This window comes from Convolutriloba macropyga, chromosome 2 (assembly GCF_964194025.1).
Source record: "Convolutriloba macropyga chromosome 2, txConMacr16.3, whole genome shotgun sequence".
NCBI lineage: Eukaryota > Metazoa > Xenacoelomorpha > Acoela > Convolutidae > Convolutriloba > Convolutriloba macropyga.
In genome coordinates this window covers 51,670,942-51,698,919 of record NC_134469.1, presented here as the reverse complement: position 1 = coordinate 51,698,919, position 27,978 = coordinate 51,670,942, and the positions used below count along the sequence as shown (strand labels likewise).

The following is a 27,978-nucleotide window of genomic DNA, read 5'->3' as shown; positions in this document are numbered from 1 at the left end:
CTTCCGGTGAACACTACGGGGGGGACACAAGTGTCTTCCGGGGTAAAGTACAGGGGGGACAAAAGTGTCTTCCTGGTCAAAATACAGGGGGACACAAGTGTCTTCCCTTGAACACTACAGGAGGGACACAAGTGTCTTCCCGTGAACACTACAAGGGGGACACAAGTGTCTTCCCGATCAAACTACAGGGGGACACAAGTGTCTTCCCGTGATCACTATAGGGGGGACACAATTGTCTTCCCTGTCAAACTACAGGGGGGAAACAAGTGCCGTCCCGTGAACACTACAGGGTGGGGGGCACAAGTGTCTTCCCGGTCAAACGACGGGGGGACACTTAAGATTTTATCTTTCCTTTTCCCTGAGTCTTATGGAGGGGATGGGGGACACTTTGATAAAAAATCATTTTAAGGAAACCAACCAGGAAGAATTTCAAAAACCTTGGGGAAAAGGAGCTGTCATGTAGACACACAAAAAAAAAGTAATCATCAAACCCTGCAGAAGTCACCTAATTTTCATTTGTCTATAATGCTTGCTCAAAAACAGCATGACAACAACTATCGCGACGGTAGGTTTAAAATCCATTTATGAAATCTATAAATTAATAAAAACAGACTATCCAGAGTATAATGAAAGATTTCTTTACTTTTTGGCAACGTGCTTGAACTTGGACACCGATGTTAACCTAGAATTTGCACTAAAGTTGAGGCCCTATGTGGTATCATTGGAATAGATAACTCTTCATAGGACTTTTATTTGAAATCGTTTAAAGTGCTTCGCTTACATGCAATTCTTCATGATGCCTCCGGATTTATCACAGAGTATAGCCAAAAGGGTCCAGGATACTTTTACGTTTTGCCTTTTCCAGTCACAAAAGCTTACGTTGGCCACCTGACTGGTTTTTTCTTCTTCGTATTCAGGAAAACGTTCAATCGTAAATTATTCAGTATGTTGGAAAGTTGAGCCCGGAGATTGTTGTTATAGATTCTGAAGGTTTTCGCAAAAAAGAGTGGATTCATTATAAAAGAGTTATCTATTTGTTCAAACAGCTACTCAGAGATGTTTCTTTTTCTTCCTCTAATTTCCTGCAACTCGCTTTCCTCGAGTGAGAGGAAATCTTATCAGTAAGTAACGAAGCATTTGCATTTGCATGGTATTTCGTGGGACATCTGCAGCTACCCTTACTGGTTTCTATCACAAATATTTATAGCAATCAAGATCTGATTTCCTACTGCTAAATTATACGCAAAGGGGGAAGGATAAGACGGAGACACTGCAAAAACTCCTTCAAAAAGAAGTCACAAATTTAGAAACCTTGCTATTTCCAAATGTTGAAGAAATCTTTACTCCAGTAGATCAGTCGACTTGTTCACTTCATTCATCTATGCTCCCATTCAAACAAAAGAAAAAGCATTGCGCAAAGAGAAAGGCACAGGTTTACTTTTTTTGGATAAAAATACCAACTAATGAGTCGTCGTGTGGAGAGAGCATTTTCTTCAGTTTTTTCAGTGAAAATATCTCCAAATTTGACAGTATGCAGTTGCATTGCGAGTGATAACCAGTTGACAGTGACTTTTCTGAAAAAAAAAAATTGATTCTCGTGGACAAACTGTACCAAGGAAGCAGAAAATACTTTGTAATACTGCTGAAATTGAAACACTAAAGAAATATCTTTCACTGCCGGAGTACTTTCACTTGTATCATTTCTTTACAACAGAAAATGAAAAGACTGAAACTAACCCTTTACCTACGCCCAAGTATCCAGTGCCACTACCAATACCCGTGGACGATGAGAGTCTCCCGGATGAAGTCAAAGAGGTAGTCAGAGAAGGGAAAGTGGAAACTGTCTACTATGGCAGTGACTACGGATTCGAAGCGAACTATACGGTAACCTCAAGAAGGAAGACAAAAACTCTTGAATATATAACTTAAGATTTTTTTTGATTGATGAACTAACTAAATAATAAACTAACAAATTACACAATTTTGATATAAATTCATTTATGAAAATCATTTCCTTTAAAAATGAGTCAATCAGAAGATCAATTAGATTGCGCTGGTGGTGGAGGAGCAGGAATCACTGGTTTAGTTTTTGATGATCAAAACCAAGAGAGACGGTCTTGGAGGTTTTGCAACTCTAGACTACCGCGCTCTGAGGTAGTTTATTTTACAAGTTTCTATAATAATTTTTCTTATTGTTTTTCCACTAATCAAAAAATTTTTTTACCACATTGAATGTGAAAAATTAACATTTTGGTTTACATTGCTATCGTGCACAGTTAGATACGCACTTCCAAATGCTAAGTTATGAATAAAATAATCTCAACAAGTGATCCATTTTCATGGCAGTCTGTGGTCCTTCAGGTTGTGGAATGACGGAAATTATTTTTCAAATGCTTCTTCATAATACGTTTTTCCCTAATTTGAAGTCAAAATACTATTAATATCAACATGGTCAACCAAAATTTCAAACGATGGACTGTAACTTGAAAATTTGTTTTCGCCAATTTTTTGGGATTTGAATTTATTTCACAGTTGAAAAACTGTTTGCTTGTCTTTGACGATTCTTGCATGAAAATTTTCAATGACAAGGAGTTTTCGAAACTTACAACAGCTGGACGCCACAAAAAAAAGGAGTGTTCTCTAGGTTAAGCATAATTTGTTTCAACAGAGTAAATGGTATCGAACAATTGATCTCAACACAACACACATCCTTCTGTTCAAATCTCCCAGAGATGTACAGCAGCTAAGTTATATTGGAAAAGAACTCAATAACACAAACTTTTTAAAAGACAGCTATGATCTTGCAACAAAAAAACCGTTCGGGCACTTATTGATTGATTTAGGCCCAAAAACAACCGACTCACTACGTATTGTTCAATTTTTCTACCACCGGGGGCGACAATTTTCTATCTTCGACCTTCCAAAGCTGTAATTACCCGGCTCACAAATGAACGAGAAAGAAATATGTATGCTGAGACAAATGCTCGAGATGTCGGAAAGCATGCCAAAAAATCATCAAAAATTATCAAACAAATTTATAAAGTTTCTCTGTGAATGTTTCCTCAATTTTATAATTGGAAACGTGCCCACAAATAAAAATTTACTTGAAAACTACGCATCATTATTTCGACATTTTCTTTCAAAGGAGACAAGTTTGAGGAAAATGCGTCAGCTATTGGTAAAAAATTTGCAGCTACTCCGAAGCGTAAGTCTCTCTTGTTAGCTTTATTTGAAGAATTAGTAATGCATGCGGAAGAGTTTGTCTTGATACCGAAAAGAATGTTTGTGTCAAAACAACAGAGAAGTCAGAAACTTTGAGTAATCCTAATTACAAACAGAAAGCAGCTCAATTGTCACTCCTCCAACGAAACAACCCAACAGATTTTGAGAGCAAAGATGCGAGTGAACAAGAAACTAAAAATATTAATATTTTGAACCAGAGCAAAAGAAGAAGAACAAGTAGCGTTGATTTAAAAATTGAATTAGACGAAGGAAGTGAAAGCGTACAATCTTTCTTGAGTGATGATGGCAAAATTGAGCCCGTATTGAAAAAAAGACAATCAGACTTTGACTCTAAAGTGTCACAAGTTGAGGTAATGGGAGAAAACAAATTTCAATGAGCTGAAGTCATCCTCGACAAGATATTTAGTTCAAAAACAGTTTCCATTGAGGACCCGAGTGGTTTTCTTCATATTGAGGACAAATTTATGAGAATTAAAGTATCAACATTTTTGTACAATTTTCAACAACCGACAAAGAAAGTTGACCTAGCCGTGTACCCAAATCTTTTGTATGAATTCAAGATTCCTCAGCATTTATTATCCAACACTCATGCAAAAAAAGTTCTCAAAGAATTATACATCGAAGAGGAGAAAGAAGAGGAAATTGAACAACGTCAAAGAAAATGAGAACAACAAAGAAGCGACCAGAGCAGTGAAAGTCAAAGTAAAGCCTTCGAATCAAAACCTGCAGAATCAAAAAATCAAACAAACAAAAAGACAGAGCAGGAGACGAAAGTACAACATGGTCTCACTATTGAAGCTGTGCAAATACTGGTTAGACTCTATTCTAAAGGTCCAGAATCATTCGGAAGTTCAAAGCGATTGCAAGATTTGAGCAAACTAACATTGACAAAAGTCAAAATATATTTGGAAACAAAACCACTCTTCGCAAAATATCGTGCTCAGCGGTTGAGTTTTTCCGCGATTAGAAGTAATCTTCAACGATCTGAATGAAATTTGGTCTTTCGGCATAGCTTATTTTGATAAGCTTGCAAAATACAATCGTGATGTCAAGTATTGGCTCGTAGCAGTTGATTGCCTCTCGAAGTATTTACCTGTTGAAATGTTGAAAACAAAATACGCAACAAAAACCGCAAAGGCCTTCCAAAGCATCAGACACAAGCAACCACAAAAAGTTTGGGTAGATGATGGTACTGAGTTTTTGGGGCTTTGAAAACATTCTGCAACAAACGAGGAATTTATTTGTAGATTACTTTCAGCAGTAAGAAGTCTGTGTTTGCAGAGAGAAACATCAGCTCAATTAAAAATATTACTTGCAGATATTTGAAGGAAAAATAGACATATTCTTATACTAACAATTTGGAACCTTTCGTAAAACTAACAACTCCAGTGTTAATCTTATCACCAAACTTGTTCCTAACAAAGTTACCGAAAAAGATGTATCAAGACTTGTATCATTAACTGTGGAGACACGTCGCAATCAGAAACCAAAACTTTACTTTGGTGACTTTGTTCGAATGATTAAAAAGAATGAAACCTTCCGAAAAGGATACAAGCAATTGTTCTCTGACGAAGATTTTGAAGTTTCCTGTATTCCAACGCTTAATCAACTTACATATTCTCTTATTGATTCTAATAAAGAAATTATCCAGAGCAAGTTTTACCAGCCAGAATTACTACTAGTACGAGAATCTCTAGATCAACTTGAGTAGTATCAGTTTTGAAGACGAGTTCACTGCAGACGTTATATCATCTGCTTCGAGGGATATTTTCCAGGAAAACAATTTAGCAAACTTCAGAAATTCTTTTAATGAAAAAATTAATCTCACATGAGGCTGGAGAGTGGCAGAGAGAAACATCAGGTCACTTAAAAATTACTTACAGGTATTTGATGGAAAAATAGACATATTCTTATATTAATAATTTGAAACCATTCGTAAAAACTATCAACTCCCGTGTTAATCTTATCACCAAACTTGCTCCTAACAAAGTTACCGAAAAAGATGTGTCAAGACTTGTATCATTAACTGTGGAGACACGTCGGAGTCAGAAACCAAAACTTTACTTTGATGACTTTGTTCGAATGATTAAAAAGAAAGAAGCATTTCGAAAGGGATACAAGCAATTGTTCTCTGACGAAGATTTTGAAGTTTCCTGTATTCCAACGCTTAATCCACTTACATATTCTCTTATTGATTCTAATAAAGAAATTATCCAGGAAAAGTTTTACCAGCCAGAATTACAACTAGTACGAGAATCTCTAGATCAAATTGAACAGTAACCGTTTTGAAGATGAGTTCACTGTTTACGTTATATCATCTGCTTTGATAGACATTTTCCAAGAAAACAATTTCGCAAACTTCAGAAATTCTTCGTAATGATGAAATTAATCTCTCAGGAGACTGGAGAGTGGCTCTGAGTGAATTTATTTTTCCGACAAAACTTGAACACATAGTTAATGGAGATTTGGTTGCGTTCAGTCTCAGGGAATATGAGTTATCGCAAAACCGGGCAACTGGATCTAATGTCATTTCACGACCCTACAATGGAGAAAAAATAGCATTTGTGGCCGGCACTGATGATAGAGTTGCTCAACTTCTAGCAACTATCAAGAGAACAGTCGGACTGCCTAAGTTTTCTTTCCTAAAAATCAAAAGCAGTGGTAAATATGAATTTTTTTGGTAAATACGAGGGAATTACGTTTCCAAGTGAAGAAATACATTGCATACTTGGCTCTAAAGGTATTCCAGATGGTTACAGAGTTCAAATAGGATAAAAAATGATTACCACAACAGCGAACCGATTAATAAAAACGATGATACGAAAGCCTATTAAGGTGATTTTCCTGCAGACCTTTGCGCTGGAAAGCATTTAATTTGCTGACACAAACATAATTGTGTATCAGTATGTGGGTGATGCAAAAGCAACAATTTTAAGAGTCATTGATTGAAAATAACATTTAACAAACAGTAGCGTTTGTGAGTTGGAGATCACTCACCGGATTGTTTTCACAAATTTAGAATACAAAAAGCTACTTTCGAACACCATTCAATCAATATCAATTGAGCTACGAATTGAAACGGAGCAGTTATTTCCATTTTCGGGGACTGGTAAAGTTGTTTTAATATTACAATTTAAAAAATTTGGTTATTAATTGGATTCCTACTACGCAAGCCAAGCATCATCATTGCCTCACTTTTCCGGTCACTATAGACAAAGGGGTAGTGGTTTTGGAGCATTAGCTAGCGGTATGGATGTGTTGCACTGCTACTTGCTCAGAAGTTTGTTTTGCCAGCAGTTAAGCGCATGGGAGAATAACTGTTGCTGCAAAATATCCCTGAGTTGGTGGATGTCATGGGTAAAAAGAAATCCCCTAAGCAAGCTCTAAAGAACACCATATCAAAGACAGTGAAAAAACAAACAGGTGGAACTTTAGACCTCCGAGAGAGACGAAAAAGAAGAATGAGAAGGAATTCAAAACATTTACGCACTAAACCAAAGAAAAAACCAAACGCAAAATCACCATTTCACAAAAATAGTACCCAAAAGAAGTCGGTCGGACTTCTTTGCCAAAGTAAAAGATGACCGGTATTATTTTACCAGCCGAAGCAACTAATAGTCTGTTGGATTTATTCGAGAAACCAGCTCTCCTTGTTACATTTGATGGAAGTTTTTGTCAGAAATTGGGACCAGTTTACAGTCCTAACGGACCAATGCTAGAGTTTGAAGTTGCAAGAGACCGCAACAATTTCATTGATCTCCAAAATTTTTTTCTTGAAATCGAGTTCAAGATTGTACAGTCATCTGACGCTGATTTGAGATATGACAATACTGCTGCTGCAGATCTGACTAAAACAAACGCGCCATACTTTTGTAACAATGTCCTACATTCACTTTTTTCTGATTGTACAGTATCTGCTAACGGTTTGAAAATTTAAAGTGCCAATGGTAACTATGCCCACAAAAGTTTCATCCAAACCGAGTTTTCTCACAATAAAAATAAACCGAGTTTTCTCACAGTCAAAAGCACCTGGTTGGCATGTCAACTTTTTTTCTTATGAAGCGAACCCAGGAGGAATAGCAGCATCTGATGTCACCAGACGAAAAACTCAAGTCAGAAGATCTGCTGAGTGCGCCTTTTACGGAAAGGTGGCGGTTAATTTCCTTACCTGTGATCGATCTCTTCTCAGCGTTGTAACACTTCGAATCTCTTTTCGAAAGTCAATTGACGATTTTTCTTTAATTTCAGATAACGCTGGAAAACCCTACAAAATAAAAATTACAGAAGCTAACTTATATGTAAGGAAAATGACGCTAAACGATGATGGTGTGTCAGCATTAGAAAAGACCCTGCTGTGCAGTCCAGCATCTTATTTTTACCTAGATACGATTACTAAAACTTTTCTGGCTTCTGCCGGTTTGCGGACCTGGAGGCAAGAAGATGTTTTTGGTACAGATCGCCATTACAAGACTCGCCATTTGCTTAAACATGAACGAAGCTTTCCTAGGAAGCAAGCTGCGCAACCCATTTCACAACAGAAAATTCAATTTGGAACAAATTTTCATTCACCATAATTGTCTCCCAGTTGCTGATAGTCCTATTTCAACTGATGATTCAAAACGTGTTTACTTTAACATTATGTCAGATCTAGCCTATATCGACATTTTACATGGAATAAGTCTAAAAGACTACCCAAATCATTTTTTTATGGTCTTTGATCTGATGAGTACTCAGCAGTTGTCTGTTGAGTTTATTCACCCTGAACTTACAAATTATTTTGTATCAATTGAACTAAAGTTTTCTGTTGCCTTAGCTCACAATGTAGAAACATTCATTATTGATGAAAAAGCAAGTACCTTTTATATTGATTCGGCGCCGAAAGTTTCAAAGAATCGTATTTTAACAAAATTTCAGAGATGCTCGGCACTACAATACGTATTTCGTGGAGTTTGTGCGGCTGATAATTTTCCAACCGACTTTACCGACAACAGTTTCATTATAGTCAAAAATACAACGTCTACATCATTTGGAACCCATTGGATTCTTCTCTGCTCAAAAAGATCAAAATTGTTTTTGCAGATCCCGTAGGTTAAACTCTTTTGTCATGCAATCATACAAACACTTGCAGGGCAGCATCGGCTCAAACTTTAATGTTAATACCGTGTATGAATTACTGAGAAACCAACCTATACAGAAATAAAATTCAATTTTGCGTGTCTTATTTTGTTTTTATATTGCTCATATTATTTTTAGTGGACAAAAACTTGTCAAAATGAGTGATATTGATTTGCTTCGTTTTGCGCTTCATATAATGTTCTTACTTTACTAATCTCTATTGAAAATAATTTTTTATTTCAAAATTTAATTTTTTCTTCATAAAAGAAACGAACACACAGAAAATCAGAATCAATTTCTAGCTTTCCATATCCACTAAAAAAAATCTATTTTTTTTTACAAAAAGCACCAACATGCGGTCCAGAGAGAATTGATTGAACTCTTTTCAGAGTTTCACTTGTTAGTTGATCAGTTTGAATTGGTTGATTTTTCTGCTTCGATGAATTTTCTTCAAAAATTTGTGTCCAGCAAAATTTTTTTGTAAGCGTTCTGGTTGTTGAAGTTTGTTAGTGACATTTTTCGTAAGCATTGGCAAACGCTCTTGTACGGAAGCAGCAGTGTCCGCTTTTGGGTATCCGTTGAATTGCTTTTGTTGTACTCCACTGCCAGCAGTAGTTTTTGAAAATCAACTCCCTTTGCCTCCAGTGTATCCGTAAAGGAGAGCAGATACCAGAAAGTTTTAAAAAAAACATGAAACTGAAAATGGATTTTGTTTATTTTAGAAAATCTGCTGAGAACACCGACACGGTGATGAGAACATGGTAATGAATAGTAGGGTTATAATCACAGTGGACACTCTCAAAATGCATCCAAAAGGCAAAGTTCTTGAGACAAGAAAAACTAGGTTTTCTTCCGATATAAAACATTTAAAGTTTTTCTGAAACTGCTTGAAGAATCCCGAAGAACATACATTGGTTCCACCTTTTCTAAGATATTATAATTAGTCTGATAATTAGTCTGATATTATAATTTAGCATTGTTAGCTTGATCGTTTTCCGTTGCTGTACCTACAGCAGCAGACGGTATTTTTGATGACTTTTCAGACAAAAACTCAAAAATCTAAAGTTAGAGTAATTCGTTGTTCAATTTCGAATTCTTTATCATTTTTTAAAACAGCTTGAGAAATACATAGGTACCCGTATATTTATAAGACTTTACTGTTGCACGTATCAGTTTTTTTCTGTTTGAGAGGTTTCAAAATACATGTCTCCAAATTTTGCGTCCTCATCAGCAGTAAATGACATTTTCAAGAATTGTGTACGTAAACTGTGTCAAACTACCGGTATTGAAAATCACCATTTCACAAAAAAGAGTACCCAAAAGAAGTCGGTCGGACTTCTTTGCCAAAGTAAAAGATGACCGGTATTATTTTACCAGCCGAAGCAACTAATAGTTTGTTGGATTTATTCGAGAAACTAGCTCTCCTTGTTACATTTGATGGAAGTTTTTGTCAGAAATTGGGACCAGTTTACAGTCCTAACGGACCAATGCTAGAGTTTGAAGTTGCAAGAGACCGCAACAATTTCATTGATCTCCAAAATTTTTTTCTTGAAATCAAGTTCAAGATTGTACAGTCATCTGACGCTGATTTGAGATATGACAATACTGCTGCTGCAGATCTGACTAAAACAAACGCACCATACTTTTGTAACAATGTCCTACATTCAATTTTTTCTGATTGTACAGTATCTGCTATCGGTTTGAAAATTTAAAGTGCCAATGGTAACTATGCCCACAAAAGTTTCATCCAAACCGAGTTTTCTCACAATAAAAATAAACCGAGTTTTCTCACAGTCAAAAGCACCTGGTTGGCATGTCAATTTTTTTTTCTTATGAAGCAAACCCAGGAGGAATAGCAGCATCTGATGTCACCAGACGAAAAACTCAAGACAGAAGATCTGCTGAGTGCGCCTTTTACGGAAAGGTGGTGGTTAATTTCCTTACCTGTGATCGATCTCTTCTCAGCGTTGTAACACTTCGAATCTCTTTTCGAAAGTCAATTGACGATTTTTCTTTAATTTCAGATAACGCTGGAAAACCCTACAAAATAAAAATTACAGAAGCTAACTTATATGTAAGGAAAATGACGCTAAACGATGATGGTGTGTCAGCATTAGAAAAGACCCTGCTGTGCAGTCCAGCATCTTATTTTTACCTAGATACGATTACTAAAACTTTTCTGGCTTCTGCCAGTTTGCGGACCTGGAGGCAAGAAGATGTTTTTGGTACAGATCGCCATTACAAGACTCGCCATTTGCTTAAACATGAACGAAGCTTTCCTAGGAAGCAAGCTGCTCAACCCATTTCACAACAGAAAATTCAATTTGGAACAAATTTTCATTCAACATAATGGTCTCTCAGTTGCTGATAGTCCTATTTCAACTGATGATTCAAAACGTGTTTACTTTAACATTATGTCAAATCTAGCCTATATCGACATTTTACATGGAATAAGTCTAGAAGACTACCCAAATCATTTTTTTATGATCTTTGATCTGATGAGTACTCAGCAGTTGTCTGTTGAGTTTATTCACCCTGAACTTACAAATTATTTTGTATCAATTGAACTAAAGTTTTCTGTTGCCTTAGCTCACAATGTAGAAACATTCATTATTGATGAAAAAGCAAGTACCTATTATATTGATTCGGCGCCGAAAGTTTCAAAGAATCGTATTTTAACAAAATTTCAGAGATGCTCGGCACTACAATACGCATTTCGTGGAGTTTATGCGGCTGATAATTTTCCAACCGACTTTACCGACAACAGTTTCATTATAGTCAAAAATTCAACGTCTACATCATTTGGAACCCATTGGGTTCTTCTCTGCCCAAAAAGATCAAAATTGTTTTTGCAGATCCCGTAGGTTAAACTCTTTTGTCATACAATCATACAAACACTTGCAGGGCAGCATCGGCTCAAACTTTAATGTTAATACCGTGTATGAATTACTGAGAAACCAACCTATACAGAAATAAAATTCAATTTTGCGTGTCTTATTTTGTTTTTATATTGCTCATATTATTTTCAGTGGACAAAAACTTGTAAAAATGAGTGATATTGATTTGCTTCGTTTTGCGCTTCATATAATGTTCTTACTTTACTAATCTCTATTGAAAATAATTTTTTTTTCAAAATTTAATTTTTTCTTCATAAAAGAAACGAACACACAGAAAATCAGAATCAATTTCTAGCTTTCCATATCCACTAAAAAATATCTATTGTTTTACAAAAAGCACCAACATGCGGTCCAGAGAGAATTGATTGAACTCTTTTCAGAGTTTCACTTGTTAGTTGATCAGTTTGAATTGGTTGATTTTTCTGCTTCGATGAATTTTCTTCAAAAATTTGTGTCCAGCAAAATTTTTTTGTAAGCGTTCTGGTTGTTGAAGTTTGTTAGTGACATTTTTCGTAAGCATTGGCAAACGCTCTTGTACGGAAGCAGCAGTGTCCGCTTTTGGGTATCCGTTGAATTGCTTTTGTTGTACTCCACTGCCAGCAGTAGTTTTTGAAAATCAACTCCCTTTGCCTCCAGTGTATCCGTAAAGGAGAGCAGATACCAGAAAGTTTTAAAAAAAACATGAAACTGAAAATGGATTTTGTTTATTTTAGAAAATCTGCTGAGAACACCGACACGGTGATGAGAACATGGTAATGAATAGTAGGGTTATAATCACAGTGGGCACTCTCAAAATGCATCCAAAAGACAAAGTTCTTGAGACAAGAAAAACTAGGTTTTCTTCCGATATAAAATATTTAAAGTTTTTCTGAAACTGCTTGAAGAATCCCGAAGAACATACATTGGTTCCACCTTTTCTAAGATACTATGATTAGTCTGATAATTAGTCTGATATTATAATTTAGCATTGTTAGCTTGATCGTTTTCCGTTGCTGTACCTACAGCAGCAGACTGTATTTTTGATGACTTTTCAGACAAAAACTCAAACTTATCTAAAGTTAGAGTAATTCGTTGTTCAATTTCAAATTCTTGATCATTTTTTAAAACAGCTTGAGAAATACATAGGTACCCGTATATTTAAAAGACTTTACTGTTGCACGTATCAGTTTTTTTCTGTTTGAGAGGTTTCAAAATACATGTCTCCAAACTCTGCGTCCTCATCAGCAGTAAATGACATTTTCAAGAATTGTGTACGTAAACTGTGTCAAACTACCGGTTTTGAAAGAATTTTTGGAAATATTTTATGTGCAATTACCTTTAACACACAACACACAAACAACACTTGAAATGCTTGCTACTGATAAGAGCGCTCTTTGTTAATATGTAAGTTTTTGATTTGAATTTGAATGTGAATCTGGGTTATAAAATTTAGCAATTTTGTTAAAATTTGAGACAAAACAAGTGACCCTCACATATTCTGCTTTATTGCGTAGTTAGTAAAATTTATATTTGGATAGTATTACTCAATATAGAACAGGATCTAGTGCAATTTAATGGAAACCAATTGTGACCTCTGGGTGTGTCCAAAGATAAGAAAGAACTCAAAATTACACAGCAAGCAAAAACTTGGGGGCTTTAGGTGTTTGATATAACACAGTCTATACTAAACTAAACTGGTTAAAAAATTCTTGCTATTTATACATTATGCACGTTAGTAAACACATCAACATATTAAAACGGAAAATTGTTATATTTGAGTCTGTGTAGATCAGACCTTCTTAAATCTTTGCAACTAATTACCAATACATAAAACTATAACACAGACAAGTTCAAGTAGAATAAAAATTTACAATTACAGTTACAACCCTTGACCTAGATGTGTTAAGTATTCAACAAATTTCACACACAAGTGTTGCTAATGTTTACATTCAAGACTATAGTTGTTCAGTTCCGCTCTAGTTTCAACAGAACACATTGTAAAAGTGCTTTACCAATAATGTCTTACCAAAATTTTTGGGAGTCTGAAGTTTCTTGGGAGCGCAGTATTGTCTATCACAGTTAATACGAAAACAACAGGGTTCTTATACAGCAAATAGCAAAAGAAAACTAGCAAAAAAAGCTGTTGGAGATCAATTGAACAATGCATCATACCCAAAAATGTTCATGAATATTGTTGCAACACTACCAGGAAAATACGTATCTACAGAATACAATGGCACAGAAACCGTGCTAACAGCTTGCAGATACAGTGTTCCTTGAAAAATGTCTCTCTTTTTCTCCTATGACAGTAACACACTTTCTCCAGACACAAAAAGACTTTTGTACCGATACGATTGTGACTGAGTGCCTCTTCTTGAGAATCAACTCGGCCACTTCCAGGCAATTGAAGAACTGACTCAACTTTGGGGAATTCAACCTCGCCAACCTCACCAGCTACTTCACCAATTGGATCACCGGCAACAAACGACCCAAGCCCCATTGTTACGCCGGAAACAACAGATACAAAACAAAAAACAGATATCGCTTCAATCATGGACAAAATGTCTTGGAATATGGGGTCAACCGAGCAGTTCGAACCAAATTTCGGTAGTTCTCTTCTTTCAAAGACGCAGAGTGCAGTGAATGCTTCAGTATCCTTCGAAATGTACAGAACCTCAACCAACACAACACCCTTGAATTCAGAGACTCCCAAAGTATGCAATGCTCCACAGAAAAAAACGTGCCAATCGAACACCACTAAGAGATGTATTTGAGATCTAAACTAAACTTTGAGAACTGAAACTTCTCCAAACAGTCACCATTTATATGTACCTCAAAATAAATAAATTGTATGTGCTTTAATAAAATTTTTGCGTGTGATTATGTAAAAAAATTATCAAGTTGCAATTTTAAGTAAAATTGAACATCATAATATTTCTTTTTGTTTAAAGAATATAACGAGAAAGAGAATGCAAAATCAAAGTATTCCGTCAAATTTTTAGTTAGTGAACGTTGGAATAAAACAATCTCGCATGTTATAACATTAAAAAACAGCAATTAAAGTTCCGTCTAAAACACATATTGAAGGAATGAAAGTGTTCAAAATTGTAAAAAGTCAATTTCCATTTGTAGGAATTCTGTTAAACTGCAAAATTCTCACTACTTAAGTAGTTATAAAAAACTTCTATTTTATACACCATATAGTAGAAAAGAGTTTTTAAATGGTAAAAAGTCAATTTTCATATATAGGAATTCTGTTAAACTGCAAAATTCTCACTACTTAAGTAGTTATAAAAAAACTTCTATTTTATACACCATATAGAAGAAAAGAGTTTTTAAATGGTAAAAAGTCAATTTTCATATATAGGAATTCTGTAAAAGTGCAAAATTCTGACTACTTAAGTAGTTTTAAAAAACTTTTATTTTATTCACCAAATAGTAGATAAAGGTTTCAAAAGAAAAAAAGTCAATTTTCATATGTAGGAATTCAGTAAAAATGCAAAATTCTCGCTACTTTGGTAGTTTTTTTAAGAGCTTTTGTTTTATTCACCGTATAGTAGAAGAATGTTTTTAATAGGTAAAAAGTCAATTTTCATATGTAAGAATTCAATAAAAGTGCAAAAATCTTACTACTTAAGTAGTTATAAGAAACTTTTATTTTATTCAATACATAGTAGCAAACGCTTTTTAAACACTAAAGAAGTTCAATTTCTCTAATTAGAACGCATTTAGTTCTTCCACAACCACATTTATTTCACCAAATGACATTTGGTAAATGTGTTATAACTATTACTTGTAAAAGTCAATTTTTTAATGTCAATTGCTTGCTACCTATCTTTGTTCTATATATAGCTACAATTCACTTTTGCACAATGATAAGATAAAATGTTTACTGTCTTTCAAGGAATTACAGTGTGTCCACACAAACACGCTGATAATAGCAGTTTAGAACAATTTTAGTCAATAGTATAAGAATACTGCCAAGTTTTCCAGAAACCTAAAAGTGAAAACTGATAATAAGATTGAAAATAAAATATTATCTTATAAATAATAAAATAATATATTATATTGATACCCCCTCGAAGAGTAGAAAACGTCTAAAACAAAGTTTTGTAGAAGAGTATTTTGAATACTTGAACTGTTTCCCGACAAAAAAGAGTATATTGTAATTCTACTGTGTTTGCTATGTTTCAGTTAAGGTAGATAAAAGATGAACTAGATCTACACCATAACCGTTTACCATGCATGAAATAATGGAAATGAGTAGTTCTGAAACAGAAATTTATTGGACAAAAGAAAACATGGGTTAAAGTTGACCTACACTCTTACCAATAGTTGCGTTCCACACGCGGAAAATTGTGCCAAAGTGCAAGCAAAACCTTATATGGAATTTGTTCTCGTGTAAAACGCAACTTTCAATCAACTAACGCTCCTTCTAATTGTACCAGTAAACTGTTGTTACACTTTGACTTCCTTCGCTCAGTGGTTTTCAAAGTAAAACAGTCAGTGGGAAATTTTGAAAGAAAAATTTGAAAAACTCAAAACTGACCCAACCGTGTGAAATTTACGCAAAGGAACTGGCCGACTAAAGAAGCCTTCGACGACACAACCAGCGCGTTCATGGAGTTCAACCGGAATTTCCAGCCTTCGAGGGTAGCAGTTTTGGTTTTGAGACTTACAACATTCTGATAATGAACCAACACACCCGACGAGAGCACAGTGGAGGAGTTCAAAATCAGTGTGCCTACTGCACTCTGGTTTTCAACAACCAGAGTATTTTTCATCAACTTCTGAAGAATGCTCACGGACTGCCTGTTTGGAACCGAGGCCAAAGCAACAATCAAGCAGTAGCAGTACAGTCGGCAATTCGAGGTGCCCTGAGATCTGAGAGATAGAAGGTAATAATCGCACTGATGTTTGTCTTTCATGAACTCATCGAAATATCACATCAATGAATTTATTCGTCAGAAGACACTTTAAGGTCTTCCGAAAGTTAAATTTTCTCTAAGTATTACACTCACTAAGGGGGTTAATGAGTAGGAAAAACACGGTACAATTTAAGCTAGCACTGAAATTCAATTTGTGTTTACGGATGGTATGTCCGAACAGCAGTTGTGTTGTTTGAGTCCGTGCAGCATATTGTAAACGTGGTTTCAATGTATGGCACAAGTGGAAGTGTGGAAGTGGATGGATTTTTGAAAAGGTAGGAAAAACTCGAAAGTCGATTTGCAAAATTCAACCCTACACGGGGATCAACCTATATAGCACTTCCATCTGAACTAAATGCTCTAAAATGCCTGCTCAATATCCGAAACTTTAAACGAGCGAAGCAGTTCCTTGTTTTGTTCCACGACTGTCTACCATTTGCAGGGGAAAGGTTGCCCCCTCACGCAACCTGGGGATCGGTACAGCAAAACACAAACCCCGCAACATATCATCGCTCAAACCCTGTAACTCATCAAGCAGTAGGACTTTTCCCGATGCCGATGCCGATTGACCAAATAAGCGCGTTTGAAAGATGTAAGGAAGTAAAAGTAAAGATTTTTTGATGCGAAAAAAATTGTATCTTTTCCGCGTTTCAAAGCACGACTCTGATTTTGTCGTTTTGTCGTTGATCTCCTAATGATAACTGACGGTAAACGTTATCACTACGTTCTAATAACGGACCTGGTACAATTAGTTAGAAAAGTGCAATGCGGCAGATTGATGCACGCGCGAAAATCTGTCGCAACTGCTTTCATGTTTGTTCGAACAACGAAACGCTTCAAAAACACGAAAAAATGTTGCTCTCAATTTGAAACTTGTCAAGTTATGCTACCTGAGCCAGACAGCAACAGTCTGGCTTTCAAAAAAATTCAAGCAAAAACAGCTCTTCCACTGGTTGTCTATTTTGAACTAGAGTCAATCATTGTACTGGTATCATCAGTTGAACAAAATCCGCCGACTTCAGGATTTCGTGTCGTGGACAAACACATTCCGAGCTGTTACTGTTGTGTAGCCATTTCGCATGGAAGTCAAAATTTGAAGTTCTTTCATCTGTACAGAGGGGAAGATTGCATGCAAGTTTTTGTCAAGCTATTGGAGACACTAGCAAAAGATATCTACGAGAACAAGCAAAAACAAAAGTACTTCACCGGAGCCGTTGGAAAAGCAAAAGAGCTTGCGACTCAGTATTAGATATGCGAAACTACTTCTTCTGTGAACAGCGCAAATGTCTCGGATCACTGCCATGTCTCAAATCAGTTTCTTGGCTAGGCTAACTCAAAGTGCAACCTGTAGCGCAGAACACAAAGCTTCGTTGCCATTATTGCACGCAATTTGTGAGCAAATGACTTGCATCATGTTGTAAAGAATTTTCATCACTGCAACCCTAACAATAAATTTTCAATAATTCCTCAAACTGATGAGAACTATATCAGTTTTGGCTTTAAAGTTTGGGTCAAAGATATTGTTGACAAAAACGAAAACGTCATACCCATATAAGATGAATTTCGCTTTATCGATGCTCCTCGCTTCATGCACTCGTCATTAGATAAACTAGTTCAGTCTTCGCCTGGAGAGAGTTTCGATATACTCGATAACCATTTTGAATACTGTGATCAAAATGATGTGAAACTACTGCACGGTAAAGGACTCTACCCGTACTCCTACATGGACACCTTCAGAAAATTCAAGCTAAAAAAATTGCCGCCTAAGAAGTGTTGGTTCGACAAGCTCAAATCAGGAAAAGTCACAATAACGGAAGACGACTACTTAAAAGCAAAGCTGATCTTCGAAAATTTTGAATGTAGAAGCATGGGTTACCATCACATTCTGTACTTGACAGTCGACAACCTCCAGCTCGCCCGTTGGTTTAAACGGTTACGAGCAGTCCGTCTGGACTCGTACAGCTTGGAGTGTGCTCAATATCTATTAGCACCACAATTAGCGGCCGATGCCTTTCTGAAGATATGTCACCCCGACCTGGAGCTTCTCATAGATCGCAACCATCTTGACGTAGCAGAACAACTGTTGGGAGGGGGTATGCCCTCAGTATACACAAAAAGACTCTTCACGCCAAACAACAAAGATCTGGAAAGTTTTGATGACATTCCGAAATTAACATATTGTCTCACCATAGATGCTAATAACCTCTATGGTGGGATCATGAAGGATTTCTGCTTGCCACTCAATTCCTTCCAAACGGACAAAAAAAATGACGATTGAAAAAATTTTGCAAACTCCAGATGACGCTGAATTTGGATATATCGTATGCGTCGACTTGGACTACCCCGACTCAATTCTCGATGCTCACCAAGAGTTTTCAATGTCAGCTACCCGAGAACCTGTGGACAGCATGTGGTTGAGTAGTTACCAGTTGGACCTTTTGGAAGAATATCATCTTCAAAAAGTTTCAAAGTGCAACAAACTGCTTCAAACACTCTATGATAAGAAGGGTTATACACTACGCTATGTAACGTTGAAGATTTATTGATGCAACGGTCTTAATGTCTCAAAACTGCACGAAGTGCTCAAGTTCAGACAATCAAATTTGATGGCAAAAAAAATCAATCTGAAGACAAGATTGCGGCAAGCAGCAACCGGCAAATTTGCTGAAAACTTCTTCAAATTCATGAACAACTCTGCTTTTGGAAACTGTTGTGAAAGCATGCGAAACCAAGTTAACGCTTTCCTGGTCCAAGATGAACTGGCTCTCCTCAACCACACAGATAGGTTGAAATGAATTTTTTTTAAAACTCTTAATAAAAACATGGCAGTCGTGACAACAAGAAAACCGAAAATAAACTGGGTGAAACCTACATTAGTTGTTGCTTCAATTCGGGATCTTTCTAATGCTTTCATGTTTCGATTTCACTACGAGAATATGAAACAGTTGTTCAGGTGTGAACTTTTATACTCTGATACGGACTCACATACCTATGCGGTTGATTGTGATGGTTTGTATGAGGAGCTGGCACGAGCAGAAGTCAACACAGAAATCGATTTCTCCGATCACCCTTCTGATAACGCATCGTACAACACAGAAAATCATATGGTAACTCTCAAATTCAAAGACGAACTGGCAGTGGTGATTATGGAAGAGTTCTGTGGCTTGAAACCCAAAATGTATTCGACACAAGCGAAGGGTTTGTGTAACATTATGTTTTATTAAAACAAATTCCAGCTTTGAAACTAACTGAATTCATGAAGGTGTCTTTATAATATAACAGGAACATTGGAGCCTAGATTAGGAAAGCATATAGGCTAAAATAGAAAATGGATTGATTGTAATGTTCTTTCAGACGGTCAGAAGAAAAGTGGAATGAGAATAGCACATGAGAGGCAAAAGAAATTAAAGCACGATGTGTTCAAAAAAGTATTGAACAGCGGAGAAATTGTCCGCGTAAAAAATCAGAGAAACATCAGTTGATGACACTGGAACAAAACAACGTTGCGCTTTCGAACTTTTGTGACAGGTGGTTTTACCTTGACCCAATAAATGCCTTACCATTTGGACATAAGAAAGTTAGAGAAATTGCATTTCACGATGTTATAAAAAATGGTTGGGATTGGGAGTCAGAAAACGAAATTAACTTGGATTCAATTTCACAACCAACCCCGGAAAATGTGATATCTGAAAATAATAGTTTTTCTCCCCCGATCCAGGATTCAATCAGCCAGACTATTCAGAAAGTGAGCTTGATCTAGAAAATGTTGACTGGAATGAACCCTACGCAATTTCCCCGCCAGCACTTCACAGTTCTTTTCAGATCTGAGAGATAGAAGGTAATAATCGCACTGATGTTTGTCTTTCATGATCTCATCGAAATATCACATCAATGAATTTATTCGTCAGAAGACACTTTAAGGTCTTCAGAAAGTTAAATTTTCTCTAAGTATTACACTCACTAAGGGGGTTAATGAGTAGGAAAAACACGGTACAATTTAAGCTAGCGCTGAAATTCAATTTGTGTTTACGGATGGTATGTCCGAACAGCAGTTGTTTGAGTCGGTGCAGCATATTGTAAACGTGGTTTCAAGGTATGGCACAAGTGGAAGTGTGGAAGTGGATGGATTTTTGAAAAGGTAGGAAAAACTCGAAATTCGATTTGCAAAATTCAACCCTACTCGGGGATCAACCTATATAGCACTTCCATCTGAACTAAATGCTCTAAAATGCCTGCTCAATATCCGAAATTTTAAACTTGCGAAACAGTTCCTTGTTTTGTTCCACGACTGCCTACCATTTGCAGGGGAAAGGTTGCCCCCTCACGCAACCTGGGGATCGCTACAGCAGAAACACAAACCCCACAACATATCATCGCTCAAACCCTGTAACTCATCAAGCAGTAGGACTTTTCCCGATGCCGATGCCAATTGACCAAATAAGCGCGTTTGAAAGATGTAAGGAAGTAAAAGTAAAGATTTTTTGATGCGAAAAAAATTGTATCTTTTCCGCGTTTTAGAGCACGACTCTGATTTTGTCGTTTTGTCGTTGATCTCCTAATGATAACTGACGGTAAACGTTATCACTACGTTCTAATAACGGACCTGGTAAAATTAGTTAGAAAAGTGCAAGGGCGGCAGATTGATGCACGCGCGAAAATCTGTCGCAACTGCTTTCATGTTTGTTCGAACAACGAAACGCTTCAAAAACACGAAAAAATGTTGCTCTCAATTTTAAACTTGTCAAGTTATGCTACCTGAGCCAGACAGCAACAGTCTGGCTTTCAAAAAAATTCAAGCAAAAACAGCTCTTCCACTGGTTGTCTATTTTGACCTAGAGTCAATCATTGTACTGGTATCATCAGTTGAACAAAATCCGCCGACTTCAGGATTTCGTGTCGTGGACAAACACATTCCGAGCTGTTACTGTTGTGTAGCCATTTCGCATGGAAGTCCAAATTTGAAGTTCTTTCATCTGTACAGAGGGGAAGATTGCATGCAAATTTTTGTCAAGCTATTGGAGACACTAGCAAAAGATATCTAAGAGAACAAGCGAAAACAAAAGTACTTCACCGGAGCCGTTGGAAAAGCAAAAGAGCTTGCGACTCAGTATTAGATATGCGAAACTACTTCTTCTGTGAACAGCGCAAATGTCTCGGATCACTGCCATGTCTCAAAACAGTTTCTTGGCTAGGCTAACTCAAAGTGCAACCTACAGCGCAGAACACAAAGCTTCGTTGCCATTATTGCACGCAATTTGTGAGCAAATGACTTGCATCATGTTGTAAAGAATTTTCATCACTGCAACCCTAACAATAAATTTTCAATAATTCCTCAAACTGATGAGAACTATATCAGTTTTGGCTTTAAAGTTTGGGTCAAAGATATTGTTGACAAAAACGAAAACGTCATACCCATATAAGATGAATTTCGCTTTATCGATGCTCCTCGCTTCATGCACTCGTCATTAGATAAACTAGTTCAGTCTTCGCCTGGAGAGAGTTTCGATATACTTTTACTGTTACGCCAAACAACAAAGATCTGGAAAGTTTTGATGACATTCAGAAATTAACATATTGTCTCACCATAGATGCTAATAACCTCTATGGTGGGATCATGAAGGATTTCTGCTTGCCACTCAATTCCTTCCAAACGGACAAAAAAAATGACGATTGAAAAAATTTTGCAAACTCCAGATGACGCTGAATTTGGATATATCGTATGCGTCGACTTGGACTACCCCGACTCAATTCACGATGCTCACCAAGAGTTTTCAATGTCACCTACCCGAGAACCTGTGGACAGCATGTGGTTGAGTAGTTACCAGTTGGACCTTTTGGAAGAATATCATCTTCAAAAAGTTTCAAAGTGTAACAAACTGCTTCAAACACTCTATGATAAGAAGGGTTATACACTACGCTATGTAACGTTGAAGATTTATTGATGCAACGGTCTTACTGTCTCAAAACTGCACGAAGTGCTCAAGTTCAGACAATCAAATTTGATGGCAAAAAAAATCAATCTGAACACAAGATTGCGGCAAGCAGCAACCGGTAAATTTGCTGAAAACTTCTTCAAACTCATGAACAACTCTGCTTTTGGAAACTGTTGTGAAAGCATGCGAAACCAAGTTAACGCTTTCCTGGTCCAAGATGAACTGGCTCTCCTCAACCACACAAATAGGTTGAAATGAATTTTTTTAAAACTCTTAATAAATGGCAGTCGTGACAAAAAGAAAACCGAAAATAAACTGGGTGAAACCTACATTAGTTGTTGCTTCAATTCGGGATCTTTCTAATGCATTCATGTTTCGATTTCACTACGAGAATATGAAACAGTTGTTCATGTGTGAACTTTTATACTCTGATACGGACTCACATACCTATGCGGTTGATTGTGATGGTTTGTATGAGGAGCTGGCACGAGCAGAAGTCAACACAGAAATCGATTTCTCCGATCACCCTTCTGATAACGCATCGTACAACACAGAAAATCATATGGTAACTCTCAAATTCAAAGACGAACTGGCAGTAGTGATTATGGAAGAGTTCTGTGGCTTGAAACCCAAAATGTATTCAACACAAGCGAAGTGTTTGTGTAACATTATGTTTTATTAAAACAAATTCCAGTTTTGAAACTAACTGAATTCTTGAAGGTGTCTTTATAATATAACAGGAACATTGGAGCCTAGATTAGGAAAGCATATAGGCTAAAATAGAAAATGGATTGATTGTAATGTTCTTTCAGACGGTCAGAAGAAAAGTGGAATGAGAATAGCACATGAGAGGCAAAAGAAATTAAAGCACGATGTGTTCAAAAAAGTATTGAACAGCGGAGAAATTGTCCGCGTAAAAAATCAGAGAAACATCAGTTGATGACACTGGAACAAAACAACGTTGCGCTTTCGAACTTTTGTGACAGGTGGTTTTACCTTGACCCAATAAATGCCTTACCATTTGGACATAAGAAAGTTAGAGAAATTGCATTTCACGATGTTATAAAAAATGGTTGGGATTGGGAGTCAGAAAACGAAATTAACTTGGATTCAATTTCACAACCAACCCCGGAAAATGTGATATCTGAAAATAATAGTTTTTCTCCCCCGATCCAGGATTCAATCAGCCAGACTATTCAGAAAGTGAGCCTGATCTAGAAATTGTTGACTGGAATGAACCCTACGCAATTTCCCCGCCAGCACTTCACAGTTCTTTTCTTGAAATGGAAGCAGTTGAAAGCGAAGTAAGCAATAATAGTGATATGTCCGATTTATCTTCAAGTAATAGTCTTATAATAGAACCAACACCAAAACGCAGACGTCTAGTCTTTTACAATTCAAGCAGTGATGATAACTTTTAGCGTACATTTAGTTGCAGTTGAAGTATATGAACAAATTATAAAAAGCATTCATATAAACTAAATACAAATTAATGTAAAAAATAAAACTTTATTGTAAAAAGAAGACAATGAAAAGGTTTCTCTAACGTCGTTTTTTTAGGATTCCAAGACGACTAAGAATAATTTCCAAGGGTGGATGATTTTTAACATAATTAGTCAAACCATTTTGCTGGGAAAAAAGTTTGAAGCCAATTTTCAACCTTAAAACAGGGTTTTGGGCAATTAGAGGGGACGCAATAATTGCTGAATTTTCACACTGGTGGTATCATGTGTCAACTAAACGCTAAAATTTCCGATTGCAGGTTTCACATTGATATTTAAAATTGTTGGAGTGTATTTCTTCGAAATGAGTAAAAAGATCTTCAAAATTTAAAAATTTGGTGTGACACAGAAAGAAGTCCCTTTGGTGGCACTTTGGTGTGACACTTTGGTGGCATTTGGGATTCGTATTCTTGTATTGTGTGTGTAGGTTTTTATAGCTGTGGGTAAAATTTTGAAATGGAATCAGACCAAAACAAGATTAAAGAGCCCTGGCACAGACATATGACGAATTAACTTTCAAAGCAAAAGCGGTGGTAGTTAAAATGGCTTCCAGCCGAAAGCGCAAACCAGTCACGCAAGTTGAGCGAAAATGTTTTCCTAAGATTAGTTTCATGCATGATTGCGGGAAATAAGGAGAAAGAATTTCAAGTGTCCCAACCTGTAGTTTGCCCAGGAAGACACTTATGTCCCCCCGTAGTGTTAACGGGAAGACACTAACGTCCCCCCCGTAGTTTGACCAGAAAGACACATCACTACTGTCGACTGATATAAAAATGAAACGAAACAGCTAAATTATGCTGTCCATATTGACCTCAAAAAAAGCAAATTAACAATGTAAAATAATAAAATAATATTTCAATTTTGCGTTTTTTTTGGTCAACAAGGATATATATATATATATATATATATATATATATATATATATATATATATATACATTTATATATATGTATATATATATATATATATATATATATATATATATAATTATAGGATTGTAAAACTGTAGATCTTTCCCATTTAGACTCCTTTGTTTTCACTTGATTGTGTTTTTCTTGAATAGTTGGACTGATTACCAACTTTTAACTCTATCCGTGACAGTGAGTGATACCTAAAGCGTAAAATAGATTATGATAAACCTATATAGTTATGAATAATTTCAATATTAGGTAATTTTCTGAGAAAACTAGTCAAAATTTTTTGCTCGTAGTGTAATTTTTTCTAACCATTTTTCCAAATTAGGCGATCATGAGAGAAGGAATCAGATTAGGATTCGCGTATGTGCGAATTTTAGCTTTATGTTTCAAAATTAGCTAAACATGATTCCATATTTTGTGGGAACATGTTCTAAAAGAGTGGTCTCATGATTCGAATTAACGCAATTTTGTCAGAAGTATCGGGACTAGGATTCAATTATTCGATCCTATGATCCGACATTGCGTTCCTATGACTCCAAATAGCGCGACAAATGTGTGGTCCAGACCGTGTAATTCACGATTCGGATGGTATTCCCTCAGACAAATAATAGTCAAATCATATTTCGAGCACCTCACACTGTGTTCCCACAGTTTAGCAGCGAGCATAGACCGCATAGCACCCCATTACTGCGAATAAACCATAAAATCGGGGCTATAATGATATAACTTAGTGGGTTGGGAGAAATAAGTTTCGGATTTTTAATTATTGGGCAATTTCTTAAGGGGACAGAAAAACAATCGCAGAACGTTCAAGTTGTTTACCCGTTGTTTCCTGATTTAGTGAAATAGGCACTCTGCCACACATAGTCGAGTTCACTTCTGTTCTGACCACAGTATGACAAAGAACTATTCAGTTCGCATCCAACATCATCCCCCAACAGAAAACCATTGCACGAGTTGCAAATCAAATTGGCTTTCAAAAAGTTAGCTCGCAAATCAGGGTCATAGAAGCCCATTCTCATAACTGTGCCTTGTTCTTCTGTAAAGTAAGAATAATCCGTAATTGAACTATGCAATAATAATGAAAGTAACAGAACATTATGAAGTATTTCATCTCTCATATTGGAAAAAAACATTCAGTTTTTCTGAATTTTCTGTTAATTATTGGAATAATAAGTTGAATTCAAAAATAAAAAATGAACCTCGCTTTGTTGAAAAAAAACCAAAAGGATCATCACAATCCAAAGTTCCTGCAAAAAGTCAAGTTTAACATTGTTGCATCTGTGTTGCATCAAGTAATTAGTGCCTTCTCACACGAGAACTATACTGACTTCGGTGTTTGTGTGAAATGAAAAATGACATGCATCCATCTTGCATGCAACCCAGCGTAATCGATAGTTAGGGGCTCAGACCAAGAGGTAATGAATTTACTGATTTAGTTTGTATTTAATCAATTTTCGTAGCGATAACAAGTTGATGCATAGCACACCGATGAAGAGTACAAAAAATCTGAAAAAAACGGCAAAACTTTGCTTTGGGATTGGACTGTCTTCTTCAACCACTCTTTTATATAGAATGCTGCTAATTTATATGTTGCTAATGCTGCTATTTATATGTTAGGACAAAATCTTAGTCGCCCGAGGGATTTAGTGCCCTGACACGAGGGCGCTTGCGCTAGAAAGCTGGGCACGAGGCGCGAGGGAACTAAGATATTGTTGAGACGTATTTAGAGAACCAAAGTGTTAAATTGCATTTGAAATTGAAGTTAAAAGTAAAATTTTGTAGATTAGTGAAAGAAAAACTATTTTTCTTTAAAAATTACAGGCGTTGAGTTAAACCAAACGTCTCCGTTTCCGTTAGCGAAGCAGCCGATTGTTTATAGAGGTTTGATTCAACTGTGAAAACATTTTTAACTAATTTTATTATTGAGACCTAAACTCAGGGTCCTCAATTAGAACACTAAGTTTAGGGCAAAAAATTGGGCTTATAAATCTTTCAGTCTAAGATCAATCTTTCAAACTAAGCTCTCTGGCTCGAAACTTTGGTAGCCAAAGAATTTGTACCATGAGTTATCTAATAATTGCCAGTTCTGCGGGTGAGATCTAAAATTGACAGGGGCGGATGAGATCTAAAATTGGCAGGAGTCCAGTTTACAAATAATTCAACGAAAACGTTCATCCCGTCGCATCTGAAATAAGTATCCTATCAAAAAAATCTTTCATAGCTTTTAGTAGCTCAAATTGAGGTTTAACACTTTTATGAATGGTATATCAATGTAAATTTTGTAAAAGTATTTTCAAAAAATCAGTACCATTGAAACGCTCAATTTCAAATTTTCCAAAAATCATTTTGTGAACATAACACTATTTTAAAAACAACTTATGTTGGATTTTTTTTACTAACATCCTCAAGTGTAATTCGTGTTATAAGCGACTTGGTGTACTTGCTATGAAAAAAAACTTTTTTTTCGATATTTCTGCTAAAATAATCAGTAGCAAACTGGAATGTTTGTTGAAAGCTATGTAAAACTATGTACCATTTATACGACGTAAACATTTTATCTGGTAAAATCTTTTTAATTATTACTAAGACAAATTTTGCTAAATTTTGCTTTTTCTATGACCTCCAAAAAGAGGGAAGTTACATGATCAGAGACATCCTTGTTTCGATGTTTTACATCAAAATAGAAACCACAAGAAAATGATCGAGGCTTGGCACAGAAAACCTTACGCCACAGACGTAGACCCAAATCTTCACAGGTATATCTGGCCGAAATATGTATCTCCTAATTGTTTCTCATATGTTAATACATTTAAAATTTTACAATACTGCAAAAATTGAATCCAAAATTGAAAGGGAATGCGCTACGCTTTTCGGCAAAAATGTCCAAATTTTAACCGCTGAAATGAGATAAAAGTTTTGTATCCTACTTTTAGCGAGCTATATAAAGCTTTATTGCTCAATTTGAAAATCCCTTTTACGCACTAAGCGTTATTCTATATAGCTATTGATTGTATCAAAATTCACAATTCAGCCTAGTTAAATGCATTTTTGAGCTGTTAAAAAAATTTAAATCATTATTAATTGATAGCAATTAAGTTTATAAAACAAACAGCAATTTCACTGAAATGATTGTCTCTGCACAATGAAGGATTTTTCTGTAGCAACTTCTTAACTCCTCTTTTTTGTCCACATCAATAAGATTTAATTTTTGGGTCTTTTAAAAAAATCTAATAAAAAACTTTACTGTTTTTTTTGCTTATTTCAATTTATGAGTGGTTTTTCAATTGTGTTTACCAAATAAAGTTTTTTTAAATGAGTTAATTCAATATTTTTGACCAATGACACGTGGACACACTTCCGAAAATCTCAAAGTAGGAAAATTTGCCACGATGAAAATTTTTATGGACAACTTAGCTTATTTAGGATATTGAGGCACTCTTCCGTGTTGATTTTTTTAAATG

The 27,978-nt window shown here is 36.0% G+C and overlaps 1 protein-coding gene across 1 annotated transcript in view; it reads right to left on the bottom strand.

Annotated features, from left to right (window-relative positions):
• LOC142335339 (coagulation factor XI-like) overlaps positions 1–25,987 on the bottom strand; it is a 74,531-nt gene extending 48,544 nt beyond the window's left edge. The window contains exon 1 of the mRNA XM_075383790.1: positions 25,337–25,987. Within this exon, the coding sequence (XP_075239905.1) occupies positions 25,337–25,650 (314 nt within the window). The 5' untranslated portion in view covers positions 25,651–25,987. The remainder of the gene's footprint in view (positions 1–25,336) is intronic.
• Positions 25,988–27,978: the final 1,991 nt, after the last annotated feature.